Genomic DNA, 22,697 nt, shown 5'->3' on the forward strand with positions numbered 1-22,697 from the left:
TTTTGCTACTAGAGGCAACAGAATGAAGAAGTTTAGGGTTTTGGTTTGGGGGGTTTTTTTTCTTCCACAATTTTTAAAAAATGTATCCTTTTTCCATTCTAAACTTTCCAAAATGTCCTCCACTTTGGAAAATTACATGCAGCAAAAGGAAAAATGAAACATTTACTTTGCTACTTAGTAACTTTTTCAAAGTGGATGAAGTTTTCAAGAGTTGCAGAGTGGAAAAAGGAAAATGAATGGGCAGGGCCGCCCAGAGGATTCCGGGGGCCTGGGGTCTTCGGTGGCGGGGGATCCTTCCATTCCAGGACCCGCCACCAAAGTGTCCTGAAGACCCGCGGCGGGGCCCCCCCCGCCGCCGAATTACCGCCGAAGACCAAGCTGAACTTCGGCGGCGGGTCCCGCTTTGGCAGTAATTCGCCGGCGGGGGGGTCCTTCCGGCCCGGAGCAGAAGGACCCCCCGCCGGCGAAGACCGGGAGCGGAAGAAGCTCCTGGGCCTGGCCCCGCAAAAGTTTTTCGGGCCCCCCGGAGCGAGTGAAGGACCCCGCTCCAGGGCCCCCGAAAACCTCTCGTGGGGGCCCCTGTGGGGCCCGGGGCAAATTGCCCCTCTTCCCCCCGCCTCTGGGTGGCCCTGTGAATGGGTGTGAGAAGACAAATCTGGACACTATTCCTGGTACTGCACTCAGCGACAAAAAGAATAAAAAGAGAAAAGAAATGAAAATTCAAATGTTTTGAAAATTTTTACATTTTTTTTTTATAAAAAATGGTGGTAACGTGAAAAATTGTTCCATTTGAAAACTTTGCAAATTGGAAACAGCTTCAAAATTTCAAATTTTGGTAACTGGATTTCCAGTGAGCCATGACTCAGCTGGCTTCAAAGATCTTCTCCATAATGTCATCTCAAATTGTTACCATGCTAGGTTGAATGCTTCACATGCCTGTCAGCTTCCCTGGAGTCTTTCAATGACTCTGATGCAAAATTGGCCTGTCCCCACATCTTCATCACAAAAAGTCTAAAGTGACTAAAAATTGCTACAAACAATTTTAAAAAGATTTTAATTCCAAGAGTTTTAAAAGAAACAAGAATATTTTTATTAAAAAATGAGATATCAACATTTTGTTGAAAAATATTTCACATGAAAAACTTTAAGCAACTACTACAGTCTACCAATAGGAATGAGTACTGCATAAGCAACTACGACAGTATACCAATAGGAATGAGTACTGTCAGTTTCATAAGAGCTTTAACAAGGTAGCTAGGTTGTAAAGTGTGCCTTCAAAGACATATTCTGGCTTAGACAAAACTCCAATAACTTCGTGGTGTCACTCACAGATCATTACAACTAGTATGTTGCATGCCTCATAGAGTGACCACTATTCTGCTGGATATATCATCGGGTAAAAAAAAAAAAGCCTGCCTTTGCTCCTACCCCAAAAATTACTTACAACTCATGCACAGAAGTCTCTCTCTTTCTCTCCAAAGTGCCTTTCTCTGCTTCAAAGCAGCCTCAAAAAAATCAAGTCTCAGTGAATTGGATGCATATTCAAGACAGCAGTTAGAGTAAAACTGAGCTTTTTCAAAGGGGAGTTCCCTTTAAATCATGAGAGACCTAGAATGGATGATTAAAATGGGTATCTGCTACCTAAAGTTTGCATTTAACTCTCAGATGCCAAATACTCTGCTCCTCTTGTTTCTCAAACATGAAATCCTAACTCAGAGTTAAGTAGAGAGGGGCCTCTAACTGGTACTAATGAATTCTTGAGTACAGTGTTTGCCTCTGTTATATTCTATTCAATTACTTATCGTGGTAAATATTATTTAACTTGTTTTACACTTTCACTTTAGAACTATGTGTTGCCATACATCAAACAGGCTAAAAGCATTTTTAATGAAAAGGTGATTCTGAGAAGGCTGGGGCAGTTTCTAATTGAAACCAGTCCATTATACAAGAGAATGTAGAGGATAAATTGTGTCTTTGAAGCTTGAAATTCCACACTATTTAAGAAGCCTGGAAACAGAAACAAAATGCACAGTCAGTTTACATTATTTAATAGTTTGGGGCTTTGTTTACTTGCCTAATTATAAAAGAACTAGTATTGCTTCTTATGCTTCATATTACAGGAAAAGAAACCTCATTACTGAAACCATGAAGGGAGCAAATGATGCCTTCTTTCACATAAATCATACAAGAAATATGTCCACTAGAGCTGAACAAATGCTTCATATTAATAGTAGATTGCCTAAGGCCTGATTCTGGTGGTTTGGAGAAAATATTTGCAATTAAATTTTATGTTAAATTTTATAAGCAGGAAATATCAATCTCTGGAGTAATATGTGATGCAAAATGGGTTTCTTTAATGAAAATCTGCTCATTGATTTCCTAACACTTTTTTATAGCACTGCCCAGTAAGACTATTACAGTTAGAATTGTGTCATGGTTTCCATTTTGAACCCCGATTTCTGGGGTTTATAATTCAGATATAAAAATTTGCTCTAGGGTAAATGTTGACATCTAAAGTCTGCTTGGGAGCAATTTTCTTTATGCAAGTAGAAACATAGGAAATCTAGATTGAAACAACCATTGGTTCATCTATGATTTCCTCTGCCTTTCAGCAGGTATAACCAGAAATGCTATCAGTCCCCAGCTACTTATCCATTTCAGCTTTGAAGTCTGAGGCTTGTAACTTTAACCACTCCCTTGCCAGTCTCTTCCTTAAAAAGAGACCCCAATGGGAGTTAAGAAGGGTTATTTAAGTATTGGGAAGAAATGTGCCCCTCACATAGGCAGCAAATTAACTGAAATTAAACATTTGTTAAATAGTGTGTTGGTATGTGACAAACTCTTTCACCTAGCCCAGAGTTTAACCACTGGTATATTAAATTACAGTACAAATACATCAAGATTATTAATTTAATTCTTAAATCTGTGATTGTTTCTATTTGTGCAGTGCCTTAAGTACATTGGCTGGGAGCTTTATAAATACTATGGGCCAAATCTTGGGTAGGTGTAATCCGTTATAGCTCCATTAAAGTCAACTACTCAACAAGCCTTGGAGAGGGAAAGCCCATCCTGCAAACTTCTGCTTAATTGATGTCCATGAGTTGGACTATTATCCTGCAATGAAAAAAGTTATTTTGTTTATGGTCAAATTCACCAGCATGCTAAGGGCCAGCACAAAGCCAATATGTCATTTAAGACCCACTTAAGACAATCAAATTACCTGGGATGTAAGTGGTGTTTAGACCTTCTGCAGATTCTGTGAACAGAGGTGAATTTCACCCTTGTCTGACCACTGAATATTTACCTTTCAAACGCTTTTTCCCTAATGTAATATTTCTTAAAATTTTTGTCAGAGGGTATTCCAGTCATACCTAAATTACATTTTGAAACCATTCTCCAGACATTTTCTAAGAATTTAATATATTTTTAAAGATAATTGGTTGGATGCTGCTCACATATTCTGTCCTAATTAGTGCTTTATATACAATAGAACCAGCACTTAGATTCTCAAGTGACAGGCACATAACCTATCTAATCTTACGTAAGATATTTCTCTCTTTTGCTTTACATCTAATTCCCATAGTTAGGCATCCTAATATTATATTTACTTTTGTTACTGTTGATATAACCCTGTGTTTCATCTTCATATAATTTACCATCACTCCCAGATCACTTTTTAAATTTGTTTGCTCTAGTTCAATTCCGTCACACACATTTTTTAATTTATTTGTTCAACCTATGGACATGGCTTCACATTTTGTGATCCTGAATTTCATTTAGGACTCATTCGCCCTCATCCCCAGTCAAATTATAATATCCTGCAATTTATTGACTTCAACTGTATTAACAGCACTCTCTATCTTGGCGTCATCAGCAAATTGTGAACAGCCACACCTTACTACCATAGCTTTAGGATCATCTAAATAAATTTGGTTCCAGCATTGAACCTTGTAGGACTCCACACATTATCTCCATTTTGGCTTGAAACCATGAACCAGAACCCTGTCTTACTCTTTCCTTCAGACAGTTTTCAACCCAATTTTAAATCCTTCATTAATACTGCTGCTTTCCGATTAGTCACCTGTGTGACAGTTTAATAAGTGAGAAAAACCAGGTAGATCTCCTCAGCTACTTTCCGCTCAGATTTTGGGGTACTGTTTTAGAGGACTGTCAAGGCTGGTCTCATAAGCTAGATTTTTTGTAAACCCATGGTCTGTATCCACCGCATCTCTGTTATCTTCCACGCTGACTCCATTATAAGGAATTAAATGGCTAACAATTTTCTGGTGTAAATTAGAATTAAAAAGAAGGTCAAAAGCAAACAAAAGGCAAGGGGTGGGAGAGAAAAGAAGTGGAAAACATTCTACTAGCATCAACAAAGCCTCAATTTTTTCCCAACAATGTAAAAGAGCAAATGGCAGCAATTGCAATAAATTTAACAGCAGCTGAGTGATTTCCTTCTTTCCTCCCATTTATTAGAAAAAAGAAATAAAGATAATCATTCTGACTTCTGAACAAAAAGTTCTTTGCTACAGTCCACAAATACTCACTCTTAGAATGCAAGCTTTGGCCACAATATCCCTGCTCCAATAATGTGGATGAGTATTCAGAGAATTCCATTTACGGGTAACTTCATTTTCTTTGCATTTCAGTTCAATACCACCAGTTTCTATTGAATTGACACCTATTTTTCCAATTGCCTGCTGCATATACAGCTGAATTGCGAGAAGGAAGTGTATGAACCATGAAGGTCAATGATATTTAATAACTTCAGCTGCAAAAAAACCCCAAAATAAAACAAAACAAAAAAACTAATTTCAGCCTTCATCTCGTTGCCATTTCTGGCACTCAAGACTAATGGAAGAGGCATCATTGGCAGTGCAAGAACATACTAAGTAAACCTAATATTTAAAAAAAGTGAGCAAAGCTAGGAATCAGCAGTGTGCTGGTATGCCTGCTACAGCAATGTTAAGTATTACTGACTTAGGGCTCAATTCTGCCAGCCTTACTCATCTTGAGTAGCCTTGCTGAGGTCAGTGAGGCTAGTCACTTAAAGTATCTCTACACTGCAGCTGGGTGCGAGCCTCCAAGCTCAGGTAGACAGCCTTGAGCTAGCAGTGTGAACATTGTAGCTTGGGCTCTGAAGCCTAGGGGGACAGGTGAACATGAGAGCCCAAGCTGCAGCCCAACTTGCAGTGTCCACACTGCTATTTTTAGTTTGCTAGCTCAAGACTCACTAGCATTAATTTGTCTACCTGGGCTGGGAGGCTCACTCCTGGCAGTAGTGTGTAGACATACTCTTAGGGCCTGATTCAACTCCCATTTACTCCAGTGGGCAGTAGATTGGGTCCTCAGTAAGGTACCACTCAATGTGAGTAAAAGCCTGCAGAATCAGGCGCTTAGTGAGACTGAGTTGGTGATGGCTCTTTGATGATTGTCAGCATAAAATAAAACAACTGAATTGTTTTGTGTTGTGCTTACACAAATTCAGGTGAGTAAAGAAGCCATAAGTGAAGGGAGATAATAGAGCTTTATATAAATATTGGCTTATTTGGAAAGTAAGTGGTTAACCTAATAATTCTCTGAATACTCATCCACATTATTGGAGCAAGAATCTTGTGGCCCAACTTTGTATTTTGTTTTCTTTGTTTTTAAAGAACTGTTGTCATTGCTGAGGGAGGGGGAAATGTCCTATTATACCTGTTCTGGTGAGAAGTGCGCCTTACTCCATTTCTAAAAGTGACTGAGAATTGTGTCAGGATGATATAGTTCCACAGATTTGCACATCTAATTTGACAGTGAAAAGATTGGTATGAAGGTCCTTCTTATCTGATTACTAAAATGAGAAAGCTAAATCTACTTCCAGGTTAAGCATTATTTTGAATATTTCCATTGTCTCTGCATTCTTTCTGGTAAAACTTCATCATTTATTCACTAACTCAGGCGTCTCCACAGCATTGATTGTGTAGCCTATAACCTAACAGACATCTCCTCTTTTGTGAGTATAATATTCCTGGCACATACTGTAATTACTTAGTTTCTAAATAAGAAAGAAGGAAGACTTGAAAGTAGAATCAATTGATTAATGTAAAATTAACCTCTCCGTTTGAATGAGAATGACTTACCACTGTCCCCCAAACTCTGAGAAATGTAAATGTCTCCACCTGACTCTTTAAAAATTTTAGAAAAACTTTTAAAATAAAATGCATAAATAATTATTTAATTAGCCCTTGACAGTTTCAAAGCACTTCACAGAGAATTCTCATAGTAGCTCCGAGAGGCAGATAAGCAAATATGAGTGAAAATTATTGCTTGAGTCTCAGTTATTTTACCCTCAGTACTGGTGCCACAAAGTGAGTTGGGACTCCTCACATGAATCAAAGCCATGGTATCATTTGTAGCTCAAGACCCGCAACCAGACACACCAGACTATCAGACACATCAATTTCACCTGACTCCAGAAGACAAGAACAGCAATATTCACTTACAAAGCAATCAGTGTCTGCCTATTCCCACATTAAATAAACTATGCTTTTGTTTTTCTTAAACAAATTAGGCTTTTAATATCAAGCTAACAGAGGAAAATACAGAAAGTAATAAATTAGGAGCAATGAAGTTACTCTGATTTAAATCAATGTAACCAAGATCAGAATCGGAGGCTTAGACCTTTAAATGTACCACTTCTCCCTTCTAAAGGCTCTGTGAGCTATACATTAACTTTATTACAGTGCAGTGCATATTACCTCTTAGAGCAGTGCCTCCCAAACTATGAGCCTGGGCTCTCCAAAGGAGCCTTGAAGGATTCACGGGGGAGCCATGAGTGTTGGGGGCGGGAGGGGAGAGGAGGAGATATGCCCATTTTATTTTCTAATTAAGAGACTATTAAACTGAGTTTAAAAATTTCCTGTACTTTATCTATGGTTCTGCAGCTTATGCTGCTGCTCCCACTGAGGCTGGGAGCTTCTGTGCCCTCTGCTCCTTCAGGAGGCCTTCAGCAGAGAGACTTCCCGCTGAGGGAAGTGTTCAGCAGGAAGTCTCTGCTGAAGGCCTCTTGCTGGAGTGGTAGGCAAAGAGACTTCCAGTGCCAGCAGCAGCACCAGCACTACCAGATAGTGGAAGAGAGCTGCTGAGGGAGAACCCAACCAACCCCCAAGAAGACAAGAAGAGTGGTAGTGGTCAGGGACTTCCTCCTCAGGGGGACAGAGTCATCCATCTGCCATCCAGACTGGGAATCCTGAGAAGCTTGCTGCTTGCCTGAAGCTAGAATTCAGGATGTGACTGAAAGTCTGCCAAGACTCATTAAGCACTGAGAATTACCAAGAATGACCTGGAGCAGATCACTACAGACTATGTGGGCTGTGGGAAGAAGGATAAAAGAATTTGGAGTGCAAGTGGTGTTCTCATTCCTCCTCCCTATTAAAGGGAAAGGCCAGGGCAAGGATAGTTGAATCATGGAAGTAAATGCTTGGCTATGCAGGTGGTGTCGGCAAGAGGACTTTATCTTCTTTGACAACAAGCGGATGTTCCAGGAAAGAGGATTACCGTGCTGGGATGGGCTCCATTTATCAAATACTAGAAGAGCAACTTTGGACATTGTCTGGCTAACCTGATAAGGAGAACTTTAAACTAGGTCTTATGGAGGATGGTGACAAAAATCTGTCCAGTGTGGATCTAGGCAAAGACCAGGGGAAGGGGCTAATTTCTGGACAAGGGACTAGAAATCACAACTGCATTAAAAAGGCAAAAAGAAAAGCAACAAGGCAGTCTTCAAAATATCTTTGATGCCTATATACAAGTACAAGGAGTATGGGGAACATGGTATATGAAGGAGATTATGAGTTAATTGGCATCACAGACACTGTGGGGACAACTCCCATGATTGGAGTACCAGCATTGAGGGAGATAGCTTGTTCTAAAAGGATAGGTTTGGGAATAAAAGGAGTATGTGTTGCGCTATACATCAAGAATATATACACTTGCTCCAAGGTCCAATAGGAAGTGAGAGGCAGACCTACAGAAAGTCTCTAGGTGAAGATAACAAGGGAAAAGAACAGTAGCGACATTATGGTGGGGGTCTATTATAGGCCACAAAGTCAGGTGGATGAGTCATTCTACAAGCAGGTAACAAGATTAACTAATACACATGAGCTAGTATTAATGGGGGATTTAAACTTCCCTGAGATCTGTTGGAAGACTATTACAGCAAAACATTATACATCCTTCAAATTCTTACCATGTGTAGAGGATAGTTTTCTGATTCAAAAAGTTGAGGAAACAACTAGGGGGTCAGCCATTTGGATCTGGTTTTGACAAACAGGGATGAATTAGTTGTGAACATGAAGGTGGTCAGGAACTTGGGAGGAAGTGATCATGATCTGATAGAATTCAAGATCCTACAGAAAGGAGGACATGAGAACAGCAAAACAAGGACACTAGACTTCAGAAAGGCAGATTTCAACTGACTCAGAGAAATAGTAGGCAAGGTCCAATTAGGAAGAAAATCAAAGGAGGATGTCTCAACACCAAGCTATCCTGATGCCGAGGAAGGATAAAAAGAGCCACAGTCTGCACAAGGAGCTTTTTAGCTATCTAAACACCAAAAGGGATACATACCGGAAATGGAAGGAAGGAGGGGCAAGTCACCAAGGAATTATACATGGGAATAACGTGAGCACATAGGGACAAAATCAGGAAATCCAAGGCAAAGAATGAGTCACAGCTGGCAAGAAATGTTAGAGACAACAAGAAGGGGTTCTTAAAATATGCCAGGCAAAAAATAAAGACCAAGGACAGTGTGGGTCCTCTACTCAATGAAGGTGGTGAGCTCGTAACGGAAGATGATGGGAAGGCATAGCTGCTCAATGCCTACTTTTCTTCAGTCTTCTCACAAAAAATAATATGTGCCCGGACAACGAGTGATGTTACCATAGACAAAGGGGAAGGGACGCAGATTGAGATAAGTAAAGAGATTTTCTGACCAATCTGAATGAATTCAAATTAGCGGGGCACAATGCTATTCATCCGAGGGTACTAAAGAAATTAGCTGAAGAAATCTCAGAGCCACTGGCAATAATATTTACAAACTCATGGATGATAGCAGAGGTCCTGGAAGGCTGGAGAAGGGCTAATGTAATGCCCCATCTTTAAAATGGGGATAAAAGAGGAGCTGGGTAACTATAGACCAATCAGTCTGACTTCAATATCTGGGAAGCTACTAGAGCAATGTATAAAACATTCAATTTGTGAATATGTGGAAGATGAAGCAGCAGCCAGCATGGATCACTAGCAGCCAGCATGAATTTACCAAGAACAAATCATGCCAAACCAGGTTGATTTCCTTCTTTGACAGGCTAACTGATTTGGTGGATAGGGGGAAATGCGGTGGACATAATATTCCCAGACTTCAGCAAGGCTTTTGACAGAGTCCCACAAGAGATTCTGATAAGTAAGCTGGAGAAATGCAGGCTTGGTGGAACTACCATTAAACGAATACATAATTGGTTAAACAACCACGAACAAAGAGTAACTATTACTGGAATTATGTCAGATTTGAGGAAGGTCTCAAGTGGGGTTCCACAGGGATCTGTTCTGGGTCCAGTGTTATTTAACATCTTTATTAGTGACCTGGCTGTAGGTAGAGAGAGTATACTGATCAAGTTTGCAGATGACATAAAACTAGAGGGGGTTGCCAATACTTTGGAGAATAGAGCTAAAATTCAGAGGGATCTTGATAAACTGGGGTATAGACAACAAAATGAAATTCAACAAAGACAAATGTAAAGTGCTACACATAGAGAAGAAAAATCAAAGGCACAAAACCAGAACAATGGATAACGAGCTTGGTAGCCGCACTGCTGAGAAGGATCTGGGAGTTGTGGTTGATCACAACCTCACATGAGTCAGTAGTGTGATGCTGTTGCAAAAAAAGCAAATGCAAGTTTAGGTTGCATTAACAGAGGCATAGCATGCAAGTCACCGGAGGTGATAGTATCACTCTACTCGCTGCTGGTTAGGCCTCAGCTCTGGTCACCAATATATGTAGAAAGGATGTAGATAAACTGGAAAGGATCCAGAGGTGAGCAACAAAGATGATCAAAGAGATGGAATGCAAGCCATATGAGCAAAGGCTGAAGGAACTGGGTATGTTTAGTTTGGAAAAGAGGAGACTTGGTGGGATAAGACATTGGTCTTCAGATACTTGAAAAATTGCCATAAAATAGATTGAGAAAAGTTGTTGTCTCTTGCCATAGAGGCCTGGACAAGAGGCAATGGGTTCAATCTACAGCATAGCAAATTTAGATTAAATCTCAGGAAAAACTTCCTAACTGTAAGAGCAGTAGGATAAAGGAACAGACTTCCTCACGAGGTTGTGGAAGCGTATTCACTGGAGATTTTCAAAGGAGGCTGGATAGCCATCTGTCTTGGATGGTTTAGACACAACAAATCCTGCATTTTGGGAAGGGGTTAGATTAGATGACCTTTGCAGTCCTTTCTAACCCTATGGTTCTATAATTCAAGTGCATCTTATCTTTATAATGGAATGATTTTTATCAAGTGTTAAGCCTACATGTAGCAAATGTTTGGCTGAAGATGATGATGACTTTAATAAATTTAAACTGAAAAAGGAAGAAAAGTAGATAATACGATGACAATTGTATTATGTTTGGATTTTTGTGTCTTGATATTACTGTGGAGAGTCCACAGTCACAATGTGTTATTTGTTTTCAAGTGTTAATAAATGAAAATCTGAGGCCAGAGAAAATACAGAGACATTTAGAAAATAAATACCTGGAATTTGTATACAAGAGCCACAATTTTTTCTTTCGTAAACAAGAAGAATGAAAGATTTAACAAAACAAAACAAAAAAAGAATTGTGACTAAAGAAGCTTCCTCAAAAAGCCTTAGATGTGAATTGCAAAATGCAAACAAGCACACACTGTTGGCAAGAGTCTTTTTCTTCCAGCAGCCATAGATGTGTAGAATTATGATTGGGGAACGAACAGCCATGGCATTCAAAACCACTCCGATGTCAAATAATTCTATCCCTTTGCACACTGATGATCTTGCAGAAAACGGCTAGGACCAGTTGTAAGTACAAGTTAAGAAGCATAAATGTTTTACACCGAAGCTTGATGAATCCACAGACACGGCCAACATAGTTCAGTTTCTGCATTATATGAAATTTGTCACAGCAGGTACAATAGTTGAACTTTTATTTTGCAAAAAAGCCCAACTCAAACAGCAAGTGAGAAAATACTCAAGATTCTTGATTAATTCATAGTGGATGAAGGTCTTAACTGGGCTGTGAGCAGAGGAGGCTGTGTGGGGAGGGGGCTGCAGCCATGACTGGAAAGAACAGGGACATTGCAGCACGATTAAAGAAAGTGACACCAGCATCAATTTGGACACTCTGTATGATTCATCACCAAGCTTTGCCATTGAAGAATTTGCAACCTGAAGTATATAAGGCTCTCAACATTGTTATTAAAATTGTTAATTTTATAAAATCCTGGGCAGTGATCACCAGGGATCCTAGACATCCATTTACCATGGAAAAACATGGAATTTGCATTTTTATAGAGAATCTTTAGTTTTTACATTTTGTGAAAAAATAAAAACATATATAGTAGTATCCCATTTAGCTGAGTCTCCATTATCCAGCTCTCCATATTAAACACCCTGGGGCTGATGGCAGGAGCCCTGCCATCCCAGGGCTCAGCTGTTAGCCCCAGTTTGATTAATATGGAGAGCTAGATAATGGAGGCTCAGACAAACAGGGTTCTACTGTATCAATAACATGAAAGAAAAAGTGTAACCTTGATTTGATAGAATTAGCTTATATATATATTGTGGCTAGGGAAACTGAAATTCAACATTTAATTTTAATCACAGAAAAAGGTGGACTTTTATGTTTCTTATAGGAGATTTTATTTTTAATCACAGAAAACTAGGATCCTTGGTGATCACACACTCTTTTAGTATGTTATGTGAACAAATGGGCACTGACCATTCAAGTTTTGTTTCATAGCAAAGGCAGGTGGTTTTGAAGTGTGTGATGAAATCAGAATTTTCCTCCTTGGGGAAAACAGACCTTGCAGATTACATATGTAATTGGACTTCTTTACAACACTGGGTTAACCAGGGGACATACACCTGTACCTTGATATAACGCTGTTCTCGGGAACCAAAAAATCTTACCACGTTATAGGTGAAACCGCATTATATCAAACTTGCTTTGATCCACCGGAGTGTGCAGCCCCACCCCGCCGATCAGTGCTTTACTGCATTATATCCGAATTCGTGTTATATCAGGTCACGTTTGTACGGTGAGACTTTGGCAAACCAGTAAAGTGCCTAAAACCACTATGACTTATTGTTAAAGGCGGCCTAGTCAGCAAGCCATGCAGCTTGACCAAGGCAGGAGGGGAGGGGTTTTGGGGTGCCACAGCCAGGGCAGCTTGACCCCACATCCTTTCTGATAAGAATTGTGTTGAAGTTGCTGATACATGCATTTTAAAAGAACAGGATGTACCCTCAGGAATGTCTATTGGAGTCTCAAGGCTGCAGACGCTGGAAAAACCCACACCTGGTTAATCAATAATCAGAAGGAGCCTCTTGCTTGATCATTGAAATTGCTTACTTAACAAGGTTTCTTTAAGGGACATGTCATTCTATTATTAATGTATAAATAAGGGGGAAAAGCTTGAGATAGTTGGACTCGTTTGGGGACTCTTTTGGACTCTCCCTCTGGGTACATCTTGCATTCCCCACCGGCAGACGGAAGATTTGGTCACCAGAAGCCTGCTGCTGTGTCACTCGAAAGCCACACTCAGCTTTGGAATTATCAAGGGTTGGGGGTGTTTTACTAATCTTGTTGCGGGCGTGTGTAAGTGCTTGAGACTAGTAAAGTTTAGCTTTAAGTGAAAGCACTCCTGTGTTATCCTGTTTGTGCCAGCCATCTATCAGTCGGATGGCCGTGTCTCCCCTGATTTATTTCCTGACACCTCCTCGCACAGAGTAAAAGTTACCAAGAGCTTTGGGTTGAAAGAACCCCAAGTAACAGTATTATATCGGGGTAGAGGTGTATTAGCAAATTGAATGCACTGAACCTAATACGTCAAGGTTGGAATGCAAATATACTATATATGAAAGAGAAAATCAGGGGATTAATGAAGAAAGTTTGTCTTTGAAGATGCCACATTGAAAAGGGAGTTACCAAGATGTTTCCAATATTATCAGACTTTTAAAAAGAACAAAGTGAAAGTAATCAAAATGGAATTAACGACCCAATATTCACTCATTTGTCTGGACTGTATTCCCACTTTGATGAATATTTTCTTGAAGTTGAACATGAATCTCCAGATCGATTGCATTTGAAAGACATTCTTGGTAACAGCTAACTCAATTCCAACCTTAGGTATCCCAGCTCAAGAAAATCACTTAGAATTGTCAAGTGATCACATGCTAAAAATTGTCACCAAATTTTCAAATATGACAAATAAGGAATTCTGGATTTCTGCTAGGAGAGAATACAAAGAACTCAGTGATGAAGCTATGAAGGTACTGCTTCCATTTAGTTTTAGTTAATTCTGTGTGTCTGCGTTTTCAGCAATTGTTTCCAGGAAAACTAAACACAGAAATCACTTAAACTTGGAAAACAACTAATATCCAGCACTATCAGAGATCCAACCAAACATTGCACAACCATGCAGTTCAGAACAGGTCCATTCTTTTCACTAACATTTTAAGCTCTGTCCAAAGACACCAACCCCCCCTCCTCAAACCCTATAGTTTCAAATTATAGTTTTAAAAACCCAGATTAGATCAGATTATATAATTAAACAAATTGTATATAATTAAAGTCACAAAAAACATCCAAACTCTAGAGTCCATCTTGATTCTAGTATCCTGCGTCAGTTTAAAAAAAAAAAGGGGATTTGGTATGGGGAGCCACCAAATTTTAAAATATCTGCAAGGGAACTGCAGTACTAAAAAGTTTGTGGACCACACTGTAGACCATCTTTAAAACTTTCTTTAAAATCTTCCTTTTTTGTCAGAACACATGTATGTATGCAGTTTGTTTCCAAAGAAATGCTTCTGTAAGCTTCTGTAACCCTTCTCTAAACAGAGAGACCTCACACATCATATACAGCTCTAACTTATCCCTTTCTGCCATTTGCCTTTTTTGGTACCTTAATGGGAAAAAAATGAAACAAACGTCAGTCTCTGTTATTAAATACATCCATTCTAACTCTGTGTCCCGAATAAGCTAATTCTATCAAATCAAGGTTACTTTTTCTTTCATGGTTAGCAAAGCCATTTTTATGAGAAGCATCACTGCCCCATGTGGAAGAGATGCTCTGCCCATGTTAGGCTGACTAAAGAAATGTCATCTATATATACACCTCTACCCTGATATAACATGACCCGATATAACACAAATTCGGATATAACGCGGTAAAGCAGCACTCCAGGGAGGTGGGGGGTTGCGTGCTCTGGTGGATCAAAGCAAGTTTGATATAATGCGATTTCACCTATAACGCGGTATGATTTTTTGGCTCCCAAGGACAGCGTTATATGAGTTAGAGGTGTACATACTAGGCTAACTCACTAGTATCCCAATATATGAAACACTTAAAGGTTGTCAGTTTCTCTCTCTACATCAGCAGTGCACAGGGCTACTGCTGTAAGGGAATGGCTGGCATATTTCAGTAGCACAGAATATACCTCTTCCCTTTTTGTCTGCCTATATAGTAGGCCCAAAATATCCAGTGTGACCCTTTGAAATTGTTCTTCTGTTATAGGAAGTGGACTTAACCTAACTTTGCAGTTCTCTTCTGTTTCTCTAACTGCTAGCACCCATGACAGGGCTCACTATATAATTTTACTGCTTGATATACTTCAGGCCACTAAAAGTTTGGGGTTAGCTTTTCCCTTGGTCCATTAAATGTCTAACTAAGTAAATATAATGGGTGATGCACAGTAATTTGGACTGGTACCTTTGACAGCACTAATTGCCTGCTTGTTTCCTAAACTTTAATATTCCCCATGGGAACCCGCCCTCTTTAGAGAGGGTTATTCATTTGTGAATAGCTCTCTTTGCTTCTGTGAGAGTTGCACAGACTTTAGTTATCTGATGAACAGGGCATCTGTTGTTCTGGTCGTGGCCTCTGAGGCCACTCTGGAGACAGTATTAGGTAAGTCAATCCCTCTCAATGGCTCTATCCAGTCTCCATTAACATTTGGAGGGGGCATTTCCTCTGTCTCAGGATCTGCCACAATTCAGAATTTTGACGACAAGAAGCTGCTGTATGAACTGCTTCCGTGCCAGAGGTTAACTCAGTCACAGGTTCTGTGTTTGTAGGGGCTGCTTTCTGAGCTTGGTACCGAGTGACAATTAGAAAGTTTTGTCCTTGTGACCAATTTCATTCTCCATAACATCCCTCCTGGAAACTCAATGTGAAGACCTAGAGCCCTTCAGTTTAAGAAAGATTTAACACGGAGGTTCCCAGACTCTGAACCATTGTTGGCTTGCAGAGCACTTTCTGGTGGTTCACACAGTGAGGTGGCTGGTCACAAAGTGCTGGCACCTCCTTATTTCCAGCTGCTAATGCATATTCCAATTTAGCTACAAACACTTTTAAAAATTAAAGATACTTTTAATACTACTATTTTTCCAGGTAAACAATTACTACAGTTGCCATAGGGTTGTCATGTGACATTGAATGGAAGGAGAAATGGGGTACAGCACAAGGAACAGGAGGGGAGGTTTAATCAGAGAATCACTCTATTGAAATTGATCCACACCATGAAGAAGTTTGAGAACCCCGACACAGGCTATTGGTATTGCAAAGGAGAGGACAGCAACAGCATGGAACAAACATAACAGCAGTGGAGAGACAGCAGCGATAACTATGGAGGCAAAGTAGTGGGAGCCTGTGGAAGGCCTGGATCAATGATTCAAATCCATGTATTAGTAGAAAGGCAAATTTTGAATTATGAGGTTATAATCCTCTCATAGTTTATGATATCACCTCAACCCAGCAATAGAATTATAGCCCTATAATTCACATTTGTCTGTTACAGCACTTATTCTAGATATATTTTCTTCAAACCCAGAGATTGTCATTTTCTAAAGTTCTCCTCGTCACTACCACAACTGCCAGTGATGAATAATCTCCAGGAGTTATGCAGTTATGCAGGTCTGTCATAACTGCAAATCTAGCTCTTGATCATGCAATCAGATCTGTGCAGGTAGGATATCAGGGTCTGCCCACGCTGATCAGATTGCAGGCTTAGGCCAAATTTGAATGAAACAATAATTGACTAACCTTGGATATCACTTTTTTTTTAAATTGAAACAGGATTAAAAAAGAACTGGACATTTACAAAGAAGATGACTTGGAAAATGTTTGTGAAGCTCTTCAAACAGAAATTGAATTTCTGCAGATGGTATGCTATTTTTATTGAGCGCTCCTAATTTCCATTAATTTTAGGCCCACCATTTGCAAACTGCCTAGAGCCCCATTCTTCATTGAAAAGGGAACGTCAGAAAGACATTACCTGTTAAGACTGAGAAATTTTCAGGAAAAGATGCAGGGATTTAGTTGTAGGGCCACCATTAATATTAGCCTCTTGAATGCTGAACCACTTGAATGCAGATCTTGCAGTAGGAGCTACACTGATCCTAGAGAGCAACCTTTATTTAAATAGACGTGTAGCAATTGGGCCACAGGGGAGTACAGCTCTCAGGTACTTATTGAATGTTGTAAGTTCATAGGGTTCTTTATGGAAACTGATTAGAGAAGACTGCACATTTTCTGCTAAATATCAACCTTTTCTTCAATTTTCATAACTGTTGTGTCACATTAGCTTTATTTATTCAACACTTGTGAATTTATAAATTTTACTGCTCTTAATATTAATTTTTAAAAAGGAGGGGACAAACACATTGCAGGAAAACACTTTAAAGGTCTCATTTTCAGAGTGAAGGGTTTTTGCTGATGTTTTCGAGTCTCTGGTCTAGCTACTGTTTGATGATACAACTGCCACTAGGGAAAAAAAATGTGGGATCAGTGACAGGATATGACTTATTTGGATTTATATACATTGGTTTCAATGAACAGTTAAAATGTTTGTGGCAGAGTAATTTATTGCATAACCCTTTATTTAGAGGGATGGTAACCTTGAACCTCATTCATTAACTTTATCATGAGCACATAAAACAAAGTTTTGCAAAATGGAAACGTCTACTTTTTTGATTTCTCTGAGGTCTAAAACATCTAAAATATACACTTCAAGCAAGGCCGGAAATAATAATGCTGGGAGAGGCTCATATATTATGAGGACAGGGGCCATATAAATACACAGAGTGAGATTAAACTCCCCAAATGAGATGCTTAATGGAAATGCTCAACTTTAAATATAGCAATGTAGCTATATTGATCTTAAAGCTGATTGAGGTGGTTTGGGAAAGTTACATACTTCACTATGTACAGGATGTTGTATATGATGTGTAAACAAACTAAATTTCATTTGGTATACTGTACATTACATATGTTTAAAATTTATTGTAAAAACAGTATAAGTACAAAGAAATTCAGTCTTCTTAAAATTCAAGGGCTAGATTTTGGCATTAAGCCACTGTGGGTATGTCAACACTGAAGTTAAACAACCCTGGCTGTCCCGTGTCAGCTGCCTTCGGCTTAGGCTACAGAACTGTTTAATTACAGTGTATATGTTAGGCTTGGGTTGGAGCCTGGACTCTGGGACCCCATTAGGGGGCATCCTTCTGGGGCCCCGTAGCCTAAGCCAGTTGACACAGGACAGCCACAGGTGTTTAGTTGCAATGTAGACATACCCATGTGTTGGGGACAAGGGAGCAGGAGCTGTGCAAAGACAGTAGTTCCCAAAGGTACTGTACCCAAGACTGGCACGTTGTTTTTGACTCCTGTGAAGGAGTACACACAGTAACAATATCTAACATACCTCTTTAAAGAGAGTGGTGAATACTCCTGGCCACATACTAGCCCAAGTCAGCTGACATATGGTGGAGGTTGTGACCATGTCCTTGCCCTTTTAAGTTCTTTATAAATAATAGTGTCACAATTAGGACTTGTTTCATGTATTTCAAATTAACATGCATGTATCTTTCTTTTTTGTAGAAATTATCACAAAAGTCTTCAGGCAAATAAATACCATAATATACAGAAGACTGATTGAAATGTCACAGAAACAGGTCTTTGCAGTACTTTAACTACACACATTTTAGTAAGCCTTTGTTGTTAAGCTCTCATCCTTCATATTTCTTGTTGGGAAAACAAAGATTCTGTTTCTCAGTAGATTTTGTAACTTCTCCTTTTGCTGTTTATTAATGTGGGCATTTGGTTACCTCAAAAATATTTTTGCTGTGTTGGCAGTGATCCCATTCCCATATTCAACAGGCATCCCTGTCTAGGCTGTTCCTTTACCATCTCTGAATCTGGCACACAAGCTAGTACAGATACAGTAGAGTCTATAACTCCATTCTGAGTGTACCATTTTCCCTGTGTATCCACTTTCATCATATTCCTCCTCTTACTAGGAAAGGTAATAGCCTAGGTCTCCTCTGAGAGACACCTATGCTGCCAGCAGGAGATATTTCCATACCATATGGTTATTTATACCTTAAAAGCTCAATTGTGCAAGCTTCATAAAGCAGACCATAACCCAGAAGTACAAAAGTGAAAGTCCAGAATAACTTCTATGGAGTGGCAGCAACCACAAAGCCACTCTGCTAGTTAGTACATGGTTTCTAATTACACCCCCACTCTCCCCAAAAATTCTCATCAGTTAACATTAGAGACTAAATCCTATTCTCAGTGCACAGTACAAGTAACTAGGCTGTTTGATGAGGATTTCCTTGGGTTTTAGATTTAAGGAATCCTCCCCCACTCAATTCTGTATGATCCATGATTGCCACTTCAGCCTCAGGGCTGCAGGTCCATTGCCCAGCGCACTCCACAGGTGTGGAGGAAGATAGGGGGATGAAAGGTGGTGTGGATCTATTTGTCCCCAGTGAAATACTGTATCCAAGCTCCACAAAGCATATTTTCTTACAGTTTTTGGAAACTGACCACCCCCTTGTATCTGAAATGGAGAGAGAGAGTTTATCCCTGTAAGGAGCTAATGCTGCAGTTCAAAAATCCAGCAAATTCTCATTGACTTTAAAAGCAGTTTTGTCCATGTATGGATTGAAGAGTTGGTCTCAAAGCATACTGTAAAACCACCTAGTCATATAAAGTAGGAATTATTACCATTACCGATAACTATTGCTGTTAAAGTTGATGATGACAGTTGACTTCATAATTAATATTAAAGTGTTTTTTCATGAGAGTTCTTTTAGGCCTTATGGATTGAAGAGTTGGTCTCAAAGCATACTCTAAAACCACCTAGTCATATAAAGTAGGAATTATTACCATTACCAATAACTATTGCTGTTAAAGTTGATGATGACAGTTGACTTCATAATTAATATTAAAGTGTTTTTTCATGAGAGTTCTTTTAGGCCTTGATTCAGCACAGCACTTAAGTATAAGCTTAACTTTAAGCATATCAGAAGTCTCAGTGACTTCAATAATACTAGTTGCCTACTTAAAGTTACACGAGTGCTCAAGTCCTTTGCTGAACTGACTCAAATTCAGAGGTGGTGTATAAGGAGATACAAGTTATGTCAGAGAACCTCAAGGTGGCTAAACTGGTGTAATTTACATGCTGTGGGACTGGAAGAGAGCGAAAATCACATAAATATGGGCCTTCCTGTACTGGGATTAGGATTTTCCTGCCTTGTTTATTCAGATGATGTCATTGACATTGATTGTCCTAGCCATGAGAATTAACTGACTAGGATTTGACTCCTAATCTGGTGAAAACCTGTTATTAATATTCAATCTCCATATGCATGTGTTTAAACTGTTCATTTACAAGTCGTCTTTGTGTCTCTTTTCCAATGGTATTATTTATGGTAGCTATGCAGCTCAAACACATAAAGTATACATGTAATAGATGCTAAATATAAACAGTACTTGAATAGTGAATGTATAAAATTTAAATGAGTGATATGAGAAATATTATCCAATTAAAAATATTAGCAAAAGTTGGATTTTTTGGTCTATGTGAACCTGAGAACATGGTCAGGCCTTTCGTGCCAGTACTAACTAAAGAAAAGCTGGAGTGAAGATTTCCTAGTTTGACAGCAAGGTCTAACATGTGAAATAATTTTGCTGTTAGTTCAGCTAAAGACAATTAGAGATACAGACAACTATTCTACAGCCTTTACTCAGGCAAAACACTTCAGGGTGTTTTCCCTTAGGAACGACTGTAGGATTATGCAGTTAAAAGACATTCAGTGTCCCCATTTCCATTAGATGACAATGGAATAAACAAAACAAAACAAATCACAGCCAAAAAAGAGAGTCAACAATAGAGGCTCTCCATCTTGTGCCCATTGAAGTGGATGGTGATAATTGACTACACTCTGTGCAGGATCAGGTAGAAAGTCTAATCATTCATGGCAAGTGTGAAGGGGTACACTCACCACAGGTAGCACCTCCTTATGGCTACATTTGGAGATCAGCTTTTACCCACTCTGGCCTCCCCCTTCTGTCGGTTATTCATGCTGGGACCCCCCCGCCCCCACACACACACCAATTCAGAATGCTCTCTCTTCCTGACTCGGCCCTCTGGCCAGGCCACTATGGGTATGTCTACACAGTAATTACAAACCCGCGGCTGGCCCTGTATACCTTTGGGCTTGGGCTGGACCCCAGGCCCTAGAACCCCGCGAGATGCTAGGGCCCCAGAGCTAGGGCTGCAGCCTGAGCCCAAACATCTACACTACAAATAAACAACCCCACAGCCCAACCCCCATGAGCCTGACCCAGCTGGCACAGGCCAGCTGCGGGTGTCTAACTGTAGTGCAGACATACACTGGAAGGGGAGGACTATTGAGGGTAACTATGTCCCTCTGGACCAGCTAGTGTTTCCAACAATCCTGTGCCACTTCCCAGTGGCTGGTAAGGGAATCCAGGCCCATCTTCTACACTGGGTTCTAGCCCAGGGACCCTATAACAAGCAGCTAAGTCCTGCTCAGTCCTACTCCTTGCTACTGTTTCCCTGGGCTTCTTCCTACTCAGTGCTCTCAGGCTCTCTTTCCCCCACAATTCTTTTGGGATTGATCCTTCTTCCAAGTCTTATTCTCCCTTGTGGGTTTTCTTCTCCCTACCTCTCTGCTCCCAGGGAATGATCAGACTCTCCCTGCAGCCTCCTTCTGCTTTAAATTTCCTGGCTTTATACTAACGAGCCTGCTCCTACCTAGCTGGGCTTCATGTTCAGTTAAGCCTGGTTCTCCCTCCAGGTGCAGCCAGATAACATCACTGACCCCTCAAGCCCGCATTAACCCTTTCAGGGCCTGTGTGGGGGACACACCCCCATCACACCATGTTTGGCAATAATATAAATAGCAGTAGTTCTACTTTTTGTTATCGGCATGCTCTAGCATATTCTCAGTTAAAATACAAATGGCAGCTGGTCAGCTAACCAAATTCCTATTAATCTCATCGCATTAGTTGGGGATTTGCCTGCCTCTCATTAGTGGGATATTATACATTGCATTTTGTTTGTTTTTTTCTAAATTGCTAATTCCTTTTTTATTTTAGATGTAAGGCCAAGGCAAATAGCCTTCTCTGTGGCAATATATGCAATATATCATACACAGAAAAACAATTAAGATTAATATCACTTTCTGCTGTCAAAAGGTAACTGGTCACCTGGCCCAGAAATAAAAGTTCTGAGGCCCAAATAGTCAAACATAGCCACTGATTCTTGGAGCCTCAGTTTTGGAGTTGCTAACTTGAGATGCCTTGGGTCTGATTCTCAGAGATGCTGAAACACCACATTTGCATCCATTGATTTCAACTGGAATTATGGGTCCTACTTTTACACGTGAGCTAGCAATGCTATTTTCATCGATAAAGTGGGCATTGTCAAAAACAATAAAATTTCACTTATGTTCTTTTTAATAGGTATTAAATGCATCACATTTCATTAATTTTAATTTTTATAAAAATATCAAACAGGTTCAGGGGAATATTTACAATCCACACTCACTTACGATTTTTCATCCATTCCTATACATTGATTACCAGTTACCAGCAGTCTCCACTGTTGCTATAATCTCACCGATAGGGCAAACCTGTCATTCACTCATGCTTCAAAAGTAGGCTGGGTTGTTCAAACTTTATTTAAAAACCTGATGTGGGAGATGGTTCATTTCTTCCAATCCATTGTCTTAAGTGTTTAAAGTCCTAAGCAACTTATTTGGAAAAGGGTGTTATAATAGTGCTCTATGTCTTTATCTATGTAAAAAATAATAGAAAAAAATCTAGAAGATGATATTTAAAAATTTTGTTTCTGGGTTTTGCAGAACCAATAAAACTTCTTGATGTTGGGCACTGCAAATGGGTTCCACTATGCAGTTCTTTACATCACCTCTTAACATAGGGCAAGGGGGCTGCAGACTTTGTTTGCCTTTACAGTTCAAAAATCCTGTAATTTACTTAACAAAGATTAGTAAAAAAAATAGGAGAAAAGGGTAGATCAAAGCACACTAATAAACTGTAGTGTGCTTCAGCAGTGTCCACATGGACAGTGGGTAGCA

At 39.7% G+C, this 22,697-nt stretch overlaps 2 protein-coding genes and 1 long non-coding RNA gene across 4 annotated transcripts in view; 2 read left to right on the plus strand and 1 right to left on the minus strand.

Annotated features, from left to right (window-relative positions):
* Window positions 1-22,697, minus strand: part of LOC120409367 — a 102,559-nt gene that overhangs the window by 43,260 nt on the left and 36,602 nt on the right. The gene's annotated exons all lie outside the window — the stretch shown is intronic.
* CCDC172 (coiled-coil domain containing 172) overlaps window positions 1-22,697 on the plus strand; it is an 87,708-nt gene that overhangs the window by 17,168 nt on the left and 47,843 nt on the right. Inside the window, exons 7-8 of one of the 2 annotated variants that reach the window (XM_039547321.1) lie at window positions 16,366-16,453; window positions 18,166-18,239. In XM_039547321.1, the coding sequence (XP_039403255.1) occupies window positions 16,366-16,453; window positions 18,166-18,195 (118 nt within the window). In that variant the 3' untranslated portion in view covers window positions 18,196-18,239. Of the gene's footprint in view, window positions 1-16,365; window positions 16,454-18,165; window positions 18,297-22,697 lie in introns of those variants that run through there. The other variant, XM_039547320.1, reaches the window with a different exon arrangement.
* Window positions 16,416-22,697, plus strand: part of LOC120409361 (pancreatic lipase-related protein 2-like) — a 73,416-nt gene continuing 67,134 nt past the window's right edge. The window contains exons 1-2 of the mRNA XM_039547318.1: window positions 16,416-16,453; window positions 18,166-18,239. Of these exons, the coding sequence (XP_039403252.1) occupies window positions 18,225-18,239 (15 nt within the window). The 5' untranslated portion in view covers window positions 16,416-16,453; window positions 18,166-18,224. The remainder of the gene's footprint in view (window positions 16,454-18,165; window positions 18,240-22,697) is intronic.

This window comes from Mauremys reevesii, linkage group 7, assembly GCF_016161935.1.
Source record: "Mauremys reevesii isolate NIE-2019 linkage group 7, ASM1616193v1, whole genome shotgun sequence".
Classification (NCBI taxonomy): domain Eukaryota; kingdom Metazoa; phylum Chordata; order Testudines; family Geoemydidae; genus Mauremys; species Mauremys reevesii.